Genomic DNA, 12242 nt, shown 5'->3' on the forward strand with positions numbered 1-12242 from the left:
TCCCTATTGCTCCCCTCAGTATCAGCGTCCAGCGTTAGGCCCAAGTTTGCCGAAAAGGTGTCCCGGTGAAACTGGGCACACCCTCAGCCGTCAGCCAACGGGCGCCAACGCGCACGACGCTTCCTAACGTGAACCGCTAAGACAGCGGCTTGCTGTGCGCCAAAGCCGCCGTCGGCCCAGGAGCCGGGCTGCTCACCGCGAATAACGTAACAGTCCAGAGCCGCCTCCATCCGCTCCAGAGCTTCTGCGCGTGTGGAGCCGTAGGAAACCAGCTGCAGAGGACAGGAGAACAGGCAGAGAGACACTCACACACAGGCCCACAAACAGGTACTCAAACACAGGCCCACAAAGAGATACTCAAACACAGGCCCACAAAGAGATACTCACACACAGGCCCACAAAGAGATACTCACACACAGGCCCACAAGGAAATACTCACACACAGGCCCACAAAGAGATACTCTCACACAGGCCCACAAAGAGATACTCACACACAGGCCCACAAAGAGATACTCACACACAGGCCCACAGAGATACTCACACACAGGCCCACAGAGAGATACTCACACACAGACCCACAGAGAGACACTCACACACAGGCCCACAAAGACATACTCACACACAGGCCCACAGAGAGATACTCACACACAGGCCCACAAAGAGATACTCACACACAGGCCCACAGAGAGATACTCACACACAGACCCACAGAGAGACACTCACACACAGGCCCACAAAGACATACTCACACACAGGCCCACAGAGAGATACTCACACACAGGCCCACAGAGAGATACTCACACACAGGCCCACAAAGAGATACTCACACACAGGCCCACAGAGAGATACTCACACACAGGCCCACAAAGAGATACTCACACACAGGCCCACAAATAGATACTCACACACAGGCCCACAAAGAGATACTCATACACAGGCCCACAAAGAGATACTCACACACAGGCCCACAAAGAGATACTCACACACAGGCCCACAAAGAGATACTCATACACAGGCCCACAAAGAGATACTCACACACAGGCCCACAAAGAGATACTCAGACACAGGCCCACAAAGAGATACTCACACACAGGCCCACAAAGAGATACTCAGACACAGGCCCACAGAGAGATACTCACACACAGGCCCACAAAGAGATACTCACACACAGGCCCACAAAGAGATACTCAGACACAGGCCCACAGAGATACTCACACACAGACCCACAGAGAGATACTCACACACAGGCCCACAAACAGGTAATCAAACACAGGCCCACAAAGAGATACTCACACACAGGCCCACAAAGACATACTCACACACAGGCCCACAGAGAGATACTCACACACAGGCCCACAAAGAGACACTCACCACAGCCCACAAAGAGACACTCACACACAGGCCCACAAAGAGATACTCACACACAGGGCCCACAAAGAGATACTCACACACAGGCCCACAAAGAGATACTCACACAGGCCCACAAAGAGATACTCACACACAGGCCCACAAAGAGACACTCAGACACAGACCCACAGAGAGATACTCACACACAGGCTCACAAAGAGACACTCACACACAGGCCCACAAAGAGATACTCACACACAGGCCCACAAAGAGATACTCACACACAGGCCCACAAACAGGTACTCACACGCAGGCCCACAAAGAGATACTCAGACACAGGCCCACAAAGAGATACTCACACCGGCCCACAAAGAGATACTCACACACAGGCCCACAAAGAGATACTCACACACAGGCCCACAAAGAGATACTCACACACAGGCCCACAAAGAGATACTCTCACACAGGCCCACAAAGAGATACTCACACACAGGCCCACAAAGAGATACTCACACACAGGCCCACAAAGAGATACTCTCACACAGGCCCACAAAGAGATACTCAGACACAGGCCCACAAACATACACACACACAGGCCCACAAACATACACACACACAGGCTCACAGAGAGATACTCACACACAGGCCCACAAAGAGATACTCACACACAGGCCCACAAAGAGATACTCACACACAGGCCCACAAAGAGATACTCACACACAGGCCCACAAAGAGATACTCACACACAGGCCCACAAAGAGATACTCACACACAGGCCCACAGAGAGATACTCACACACAGGCCCACAAAGAGATACTCACACACAGGCCCACAAAGAGATACTCACACACAGGCCCACAAAGAGATACTCACACACAGGCCCACAAAGAGATACTCACACACAGGCCCACAAAGAGATACTCAAACACAGGCCGAAAAACAGGTACCCAAACACACATCACCAAACATCACTAAGTCACATAAAGCAGTAAATGGATTTTGAACCGCAGACAAAAGCGTATCCATGGCAATTCCAGAAAAGCAGATATTAAAATACTATCTGTATATATATCAAATGTTTACTAACTTTGGAGATCATTGGGTCATAGTAGATACTGATGTCACTTCCTTCTTGAATGCCACTGTCCACTCGAACCTACAAAAAAAAACAAAAAAAAAAAAACCTTAAGCAGGCAAGTCTATCCACATACACATACACATACACATACACATACACGCGCGCACGCGCACGCGCACACGCACACGCACACGCACACGCACACGCACACGCACACGCACACGCACACGCACACGCACACGCACACGCACACGCACACGCACACACACACACACACACACACACTTAAAGCTTTTCCAGTACAGATTGAGCACTGACATTAGCTCAACTGAGAAATGCTCAACTGGTAATTCCACAGTCTGTTTTTCAGTTTTCTTTTTTAAAGGGGCCTCACACACAGATACCACAGAAGACTGCAGAACGTCTGGCACGGTGACGCTTATTTCATTTTAATTATAATCCCACTATTTTAACACTTTTTATTTCATCTCACTTTAACCATTTATTTTACGTATTCATTATTTTATGACAATATTAGAAGAAAGATCTTAAAAAATACAAGGAGTACGTCCAGGGTATAAATTCACAAGATAAAAAATTATCACCTCTGCAAAACACATTTAATTGCATATTTTATTATAACTGCTGTAAAGCATTTCTCACACACAACATGCATATCCGCATGTAAAATAACATTTAATACTTTTATCTGCCACAGCTGCTCTTTCGTTTAAACACTAAATGCTGTTAATACTAGATGGAGTTAAGAGTAAACTAAAATGCTGTTTAAACTAACCATGACCAACAAATGATGTGTATGTGCGTGTGCACGTGTGAAATATGTTTGAAAAGTATGTTATATTCGAATTATGTTTCAGGTGACTAAGAAAAGATACAAAATGTACTAAATCCAAGCAGGTAAATTCTTGATTGTAACATCAGAAATCCCTCCTCCTTCCACCAAAAATATAATAATAATTTTTAAAAATTACACCAGCAAAAACAAAAACACAAAATACAAAGCAGTCGGAAATTCTTTTTTTTTAATTTTGGTGTCAGGAAGTATAAAAATATGATTCTATTATCAGTGAGCGGCCATTCATAACAATGCATTTTCCCCCCCTAAATATAAATTAGGGACAATTAAAAGGGACAAAGTCAACAACACTTATGGCGTTTGCTTTTCTTTTCCAGGTTCAAAGATGAGCGCTTTGCAAAGAAACATGAAGCTACATCCTGGAGTGTGTATTCATTGCACCCCTCCCCCGCCCCCCCCCTCATCCTCCCTCCCACCCCCACCTCCACCACTCCCCATGAACACGTTCTGAGGGACGAGTATCCATGGCAATGCCGTTCACACCCCCCCCCCCCACACCCCCGAACTCTGCGTACGGCGACCCCAAAGATCCACGCCCACACCTTGGGCCGGGCCCAGCAAGCCGGGTGGATGACACACACATAAAAGATACCTGCCAAACATCTTGATACGCTTCCATTGTAGGCCCTCCATTAGCATGTGTATGGACCCCAATATAAATCCACAGTGGCTTTTTCCTCTTCTTCTTATTCTTTTTTTTTTTACTCCTTCCATTTTCTCTTTCTGTAGTACAAATGTGTATTGTTTGGTAAGTTAAACCCACAGAAGGCTTGTGAGGATAAGCAGGCCCTTTCTTTTGTGTGCTAATGCCTTCAAGGCACGAAGCGGGAAGAGACTCCCAGAGACCCAGCGCTACCTTTCTGTGGCTTCATCTCGTTTTTCTTTTTCTTTTTTATTATTACTAAAAAGGAGAGGACACACGGCGTCTCCACATTTAAAAAAAAATGTAAAAAAAAAAGGGATGAAAGGAAGCTTAAGATGTCCGCTGAATTCCAGCCTTTCTGAACGGAAGCGAAGATGAAAACGTCTGGTCGACCGGGGCGTGAGCCGTGAGAGAGAGAGAGAGAGAGGGGTGCTGGGGAGGGTGTAATTAAACATTCTTTTCTCGGGCACAAAAAAAAAAATGACAACAGAGGCCCCGAGACTAGACGGGCAAGCAGGAGTCTCCCAACCTTCATTTTGACCCCACAACCCACCCCACACACACACACACTCTCTCTCTCTCGCACACACGCACTCCCCAGCCTGACAGGTGACAGCCCAATCTGATTAAACGCTCAGGAAGGAGGGGGGACTCTCCGTCCTCCGTGACAGGCCAAAAGTGATCGCCATGGAGATACATAATCACGCCTGTCAGACGCGTCCCCCGTCCCGCTGGCTCCCGTTTGATTGCTCCCGGCAATAATGACAGACAAAGCTTAGCGTGCGCTCCCCCCGTCAGCCAATCACGTCGGCCCGTCTCCGGCCCGCTCGGCCGACGTGCGACGCGCACACACGAGCGCGTACCGGCGGCCGGGCGGAGGACATCCAAGGCATTTTAATTGTTTTTTTTTTTCTCGTTTTTTTTTCTTCTTTCGTCCCCCTCCTCCCTCCATCCCCGCTCCGCTCTCCTCCTCCTCCTCTTCTTCTTTCCCCTTCACATGGCCGAGCTGAAGAGCGCAAGTGTTATTACACAAGACTCCCGCTGCAGCATTAATTGAAGAGCGGACGGGGGGGGGGGGTTTGGGGGGGGCTGAGCCGGTGGGGGGCACAGCTAGGCCATTATCACTTGGGTCTTCAACAGGTCTCACGTCTGAAAACTGCAAATTGCAAAAACTTGCAAGGGCAAAATGTTTGACATTACTTGATCCGCAAGCATATGGTGGGAAAAAAATATCCCTGGAGAAAAGGTGGGGTTGAGGGGGTGGATTTTTTTTTGGGGGGGGGGGGGGTGGGGGGGGGTAGAAAAATGTTAAATAAATAAGAAATGGGGGGGGGGTGAGGAGAAATAACAAACAAATGAAGGAAATAATGATTTAAATTGCGTGATTAATGTGGGAGGGCAGGGTGGGGGGGGTCGGGTCGGGGGGGGGGGTACGGTAAAGGCGAGGTGTCAGGTGCTCTCGCTGGCCTACGCTCACACGTTCATTTGCTGGACCTCCTCCTCCGTGCCCTTGCCTTCCATGTAAGGGGTGACAGTGACGTCCAGCATACGGGGGACGTTAAACACAGTCCTCAAAATACAGGGGGCGGTGGGGGGGGGAGCGGGGACAGGACAAGTTCACATTGAGAATATATATACTTTTCATCTTGAAGGTTGATTTCTCTTCTCGCTTAAGGTTAATTGCATTGGCAAAGCTAAGCTGGTGGAAAAACAACTAAACAAATTATTTATGCATGCACTCATGAATTTACAGGTTTCTGTTATTTTCTATATTTTCGATCTTCCGTTGTGGTCTCTCTAAGCGGGTTTCGCTGCTCTCACGCAACGCAGCGGTACTCTACGGCACAAACGAGTCGTCGCGGTCACTAAACTAACGTCTCGAGGTGGAGACGCCTTCCGTGTCTCACAGGGATTGACCCCCGTGTCCCTATCCCCTAACTAATACCCCAGATCATCCCGTCATATTTCGTGGCGCGCCCTGTACTGAAGCCGGTTAGTTCAGTGTTATACGTCTCCTTTGGAGAGCAGTGGCCTGTGCAGACCCAACCCCTAAAACCACAGGCGACAGAAGCAGCAGGTACTGTGAGATTGGAAACGGCCAAACCCGTTTGGGTGTCTGAACGTGGCCTGTATGTCCACCTGTAATGAGCACTGTACTGAATGCTAACGTCTGTAGACTGTGCTGTACTGTATGTACTGTAATGTCTGTCTGTATGTACATGTACTGGTGACTGTAATGTCTGTACTGTACTGTCTGTACTGTGCTGTATGTAGTGTACTGTAATGTACTGTAATGCTTAACTGTAATGTACTGTAATGTACTGTGCTATAATGTGCTGTAATGTGCTGTGCTGTACTGTACTGTACTGTAATTAACTGTAATGTAATATAATGTACTGTACTGTAATGTGCTGTAATGTACTATACTTTAATATGCTGTAATGTACTGTACTGTAATGTCCTATAATGTGCTGTAATATACTGTACTGTAATGTACTGTAATGTGCTGTAATGTACGTAATGTATGTTGACCGTGCCTGTATGTGCGAATACGATTGCTATCTGCGTGATTATTCTACTTTGCTCAAACATTTAAAAAAATAAATGTCATAAAAATGGTGCAAATAAAAGACAGCAGTGTAAAATACTCATTGTATGATGATCATTTCTACAGCACTAAAATTCATGTCTATGTTCTTGCACAAACAATTAATTTGTCAACAACACTGTCCTTTCCTAGCTAGAGATAAGAACAGTGATACACTTCTATGGGCAGACCTGCAGTGTGGGACAGAGAGACCTGCAGTGTGGGACAGAGAGACCTGCAGTGTGGGACAAAGAGACCTGCAGTGTGGGACAAAGAGATCTGCATGTGGACAGAGAGACCTGCAGTGTGGGACAGAGAGACCTGCAGTGTCGTACAGAAAGACCTGCAGTGTGTCACAGAGACCTGCAGTGGGACAGAGATACCTGCAGTGTGGGACAGAGACCTGCAGTGTGGGACAGAGAGACCTGCAGTGTGGGACAGAGATGCCTGCAGTGTGGGACAGAGATACCTGCAGTGTGGGACAGAGATACCTGCAGTGTGGGACAGAGATACCTGCAGTGTGGGACAGAGAGATCTGCAGCGGGACAGAGAAACAGACTCCTAACAGGAAACTTACGCCGGTGAGATTGGAGGGCTCCTGGTACTGGGACAGGCGCCCGATGGAAGGCAGGCCAAAGGATTTGTAGGGGTCCTGAAAGGAAGCCGAAACGAGAGGAAGCATTAACTTTAAAATAAAACACAGGAAACCAGGTTAACTGCCGCTCCTCACAGTTAAAGGCATTGGCAGGGCTATTTTTTGCCCAATTATCCCTGGTTAACAGGATTAATTCCTCCCTCTCCTTTTCATTCCTTACGCTACAAACGGCTAATAAATCTACTGCCGCACTAAAAAGGGGCTCGGAGGTTTACCCTAATTAGCATAACAAGTTGCGAAATTATTACAGTCTTAAATTGCTTACAGAGAACACAACATCTGAGGCACGCAGGATGTTGTCTGCGATTTAGGAGGGCCATTCAACAAAAAAGAGAAACGTTGAGTCAAACGCGAGTGAGGGGGCTGAAGGGAGCGGTCGGGAGACAAGCTGCTCAAATACCTCACGCTATTCTCTCCCAAACAACCCCTCCTCCTCCTCCTCCTCCTCCTCCTCCCCCGTCCAGGCCCCGCCCCTGAAGGGGGGAAGTGGGGGGGGGCGTAGCGGTTTGTTTTGTCACCCTCACCTCTGCGTAAACTCTGCTCTCGATGGCCCAGCCGTTGATGGGGATGTCGGCCTGCGTGTGCTGGAGTGCGTAGCCCTTGGCAACGCGGATCATCTGCTGCACTAAATCCAGCCCGGTGATGCACTCGGTGATGGGGTGCTCCACCTGCCAGGGGTTCAGCAAGTCAGTCCTCTGGCTTAGAGGTGTTACATTACATTACATTACAGGCATTTGGCAGACGCTCTTATCCAGAGCGACGTACAGGCGTAGATATACACAGTGCTCCCTGTCTCACCCTCCTTTCTCAACCTGAACAGATCCGCTCTTCTCTCTCTTCACATGCAGTTTACCGGCCTCCGTCTTCAAAGCCGTTAAACGTTTAAACGCATTCCGATTCGCCAGATGCCTTTCTACTCTTTCTTGTTTTTATAATTCACAGAAGAAGAAGAAAATAAATAAATGAAGACCTCATTATCTAATATTCCTGTCATCACTACTTCGGTACAGTGGGGGGGGGGGGGGGGGGGGACACAAAGTGAAAATAATCAAAGACATTTAATAGCGAGGGGGAAAGGAAGGACGGACGGACGAAAGAAAGAACGCATTAAAAAAACGAAAACCCGAAACGCGGAGAGAACTCTGAACCGCGGCCGATAATGACGGGCTCTCCCCCATCAGACACGCGGCCCGGCACAGCCGGGGGGGGCACAGCCGGGGGGGGGGGGGGGCAAAGCGGGTCAGGTCCGCCCCGATCCGTCGCCCCCATCGCCCGCCTGCTTTCACTAACCTGTACTGACAAGCAGCCGGATTAGAGTAAGCTTCCCCCGGCACAGAGGAGCGGGGAGAAGCAGATGGAGGCTTCTGGGTCCCCCCCCCCACCCCCTCTGTTCTGGCCCCCCTCTCCTCCCTGGCCTCAGACTGATCTGTGGAGTGCTTAACATGCAGAATAGCTGGGGCTGGACCGGGCCGACCCACGTACCATCAGCCAATCGCAGCCAACAGCCTCGCTCAACGCTGTTAAGGGAATACCCCCCCACCACCCGCCGCCTACCCCCCCCCCCCCCGGCTCAACGCCCGGTCTCGCGTCAGGAACACACATCTCGTAACCGAGGGGGGGAACACTGCCAGAGCTTAATTAACACCCCGCTCTCACGAAGGTTTGCAAGACGCAATAATTAAGGAGCGTCGACGATTTTAAAAGTGTGCAATAGTGAAACAAATAAACGGCTTAATTACATCGGCACAACCCGAGGGCACGGCGCGGATCACAACAGCGACGGCGACGCCCAGGCGAAGAAATCAATAACATCGATACCTCAAAACAATACAAATAATTATCATTTACATTTGAAAGTGGAAAAAAATGAGATTTATATTTGTAACACGTGTCATCCACTGTGGGAAAGCGAGCTTGTCTTTTTTACTCCAGCAGTTTCTCAGGTAAATAACACCAACTTTGCTAAACTGAACAGATGGGCTTGCTAATTAGCCGGGCTCATGTTGAAAGTTTGTTTATAAAGAGAGAATGGGTTCTCAGACATCTTGACACATTTTATTAACATATCATACCCCTGAAGTGCTCATACCATACCCCACACACACACACACACACAGACACACACACGCACATGCACGTACACACACACACACGCACGCACACACACGCACATGCACGTACACACGCACACACACACACACACACACACGCACAGGCGCACGTACACACGTACACACACACACGCAGACACACACACACGCACGTACACACACACGCACACACGCACACACACACACGCAGACGCAGACGCAGACACACACACACACACACGCGCGCACACGCACGTACACACACACGCACACGTACACACACACACACACACTCACATGCACCCACACACACACACACACACGTACACACATGCACCCACACACGCACATGCACGTACACACGCACACACGCACACACGCACACGCACGTACACACACACGCGGACATATACACACACACACACACACACACAGACACACACACACGTGCATACACACATGCGCACATATACACACACACACACACACACACACACCAGGGAAACCTAAAATAAACAGCCTTGCTAAGAGGGACACTCCCGGTACATATGCTCATGAATATGCACAATTACAGCAGGGCTTCTTTCCTGTCATATATATCCATTACATTTCCAGGGCATCCCAGCAGCCCCTGCTCTGTCTCCGGCACGTTTCAGCCCACAGCCGCCCTACGAAGCGATCCTCGCTGTTATGACAACCATCGCCGCTGTCGGGGACGACACACTGACAGGATGATGTCACAAAGGGGGGGCGGGGGATGTTCTGCTCCCAGAAGACCTGGAGGTATTTCACTACCAGAGGAATTGTGGGGGGGTGGGCGCAGTGTGTGTGGGGGGGGGGGGGGGTGACAGGACGGCAGACGGCTCTGACACATCTGAGTCGAACAGCACACCTGCTGAGATCAGCTGGAACAACCAGAGCTCAGTCCCGCCTCCGAGCAAGTCACCTGATCACCCAAAACGAGCCGGGAGCCCAACCTGAGCATCAGTTACACACACAACACCCAACCTGAGCATCAGTTACACACACAACACCCAACCTGAGCATCAGTTACACACACAACACCCAACCTGAGCATCAGTTACACACACAACACCCAACCTGAGCATCAGTTACACACACAACACCCAACCTGAGCATCAGTTACACACACAACACCCAACCTGAGCATCAGTCACACACACAACACCCAACCTGAGCATCAGTTACACACACAACACCCAACCTGAGCATCAGTCACACACACAACACCCAACCTGAGCATCAGTTACACACACAACACCCAACCTGAGCATCAGTTACACACAATACCCAACCTGAGCATCAGTTACACACACAACACCCAACCTGAGCATCAGTTACACACACAACACCCAACCTGAGCATCAGTCTGTGTGTCTGTGTGTCTGTGAGCGTGTGTGTGTCTGTGTGTCTGTGAGCGTGTGTATGTGTGTATGCGCATGTGTGTGTGTGTGTGTGTGTCTGTGCCCGTCTGTGTGTGTGTAATAATATCGCTGCTCTTTTCTTTGACCACGTTTACAGCACTGATTCCACAGCGTGACCACACCGCAGCGTGAAGACACCGCGCGGCGGCGGCAGTTACACTGCCACCAGGGCCGTCTCCACGGCGCAGCGGCTGTGTGGAGACGTCAGTCAGGGTGACGCGGTGTCCCCGTCCGCGCCGACACCGAACACCGCACCAACACGGCGGCTTTACCGCATCGGCACGCCGCAGACGCCGAGCGGCAGGACAGAGGAGCAGACACAACGGTACCGCTGACCCCGTTAGAAATGGATCAGCGCTCCTTCCTCCTCCTCCTCCTCCTCCTCCTCTAACTATATATATATACTAACCCACCCTCGATGATCAAATAACGTCAATTTCAGAGCTCATGAAAAAAGTTCATTACATGCTGTACCTACTACCACCACACAACAGCATGGACACGTGGGCACCAGATACTTGTGGAAGAATCTCCGTTTTCACATGAATTTTTGGTTTGAACTGTCAGCAGGACAGTTTCCAGTCAGTGCTAAAATAAAAATAAGGGGGCGTTTCTGACGGACTCAGGTTAAAGGTTTTATCTCCCGACAGCCCCCGGGTCAGTCACGCCAAGCGCACGACCGGAACGGGCCGAATGACCAGTGGCCTCTCAGCGTTCGCGGGTGCAGAGAGGTCAGAGGTCGAGCTCGCGGACTCACGCAACGCTCCACCTTCAAAGCGCCACGCACACACATACCGCCACCCATCAGAACAGAACCGGAAAAACGCACGACAGATGATTGACGCAAGACTGACAGAAGTAAAAAACATGGCATCCTGAGCAGCACTAACAAGGCCCTTGAAACCACCCTCTCTACTGATGTAGTTACCTCTACACAGCACACACACACAGACACACACAGTCATACACCAATACACAGCACGCGCACACACACAGTCATACACCTCCACACAGCACGCGCGCACACACACACACACGGCCATAACCGGCATTATTTATAGGTTGGGACGATAAATAAAAAAATAAAACACCCTACACATTCCACAGGTTCTTCAAACTCCGTTTAGGCCTCAAAAGACCAAACAGAACCACTGGCCTTTCCTCTGACACATAATGACCTTACCTGCGTAGCACATCTTATTACAAGGGTTATAACCCAAAGTGCTTCACACAGAAGTAACATACAAAGAGACACACGGCAAAACAGAAACAGACAGGGATAAAAGAGATCATAAATAAAGAAAGGCATGTTGTCCGAACACAGCAGCCCGGTCCTCATAAACACGCTGTACCTGGTTTCATAGGCCCAACCATCTGAAACTATTCCCAGGCAGTGTCCTGGAATTTTCAGCTTATCGCCCACTGAAGTAAAGTGAAGATGTTTTACACACTCAAAATCAACCTACGGAACAGCTCGACGTCATTTCCCCTGAATTAAACAAATCAACTGACAGGATTTG

The 12242-nt window shown here is 49.5% G+C and overlaps 1 protein-coding gene across 1 annotated transcript in view; it reads right to left on the bottom strand.

Moving 5' to 3' along the window:
• The window catches only part of pcca (propionyl-CoA carboxylase subunit alpha), a 144054-nt gene that overhangs the window by 80625 nt on the left and 51187 nt on the right, over positions 1-12242 (bottom strand). The window contains exons 13-16 of the mRNA XM_064311873.1: positions 7712-7855; positions 7110-7184; positions 2435-2503; positions 197-272 (exon numbers count right to left, since the gene is read on the bottom strand). Coding sequence (XP_064167943.1) covers positions 197-272; positions 2435-2503; positions 7110-7184; positions 7712-7855 — 364 coding nt within the window. The remainder of the gene's footprint in view (positions 1-196; positions 273-2434; positions 2504-7109; positions 7185-7711; positions 7856-12242) is intronic.

The sequence above is a fragment of the Anguilla rostrata genome, chromosome 15 (assembly GCF_018555375.3).
Source record: "Anguilla rostrata isolate EN2019 chromosome 15, ASM1855537v3, whole genome shotgun sequence".
Lineage (NCBI taxonomy): Eukaryota > Metazoa > Chordata > Actinopteri > Anguilliformes > Anguillidae > Anguilla > Anguilla rostrata.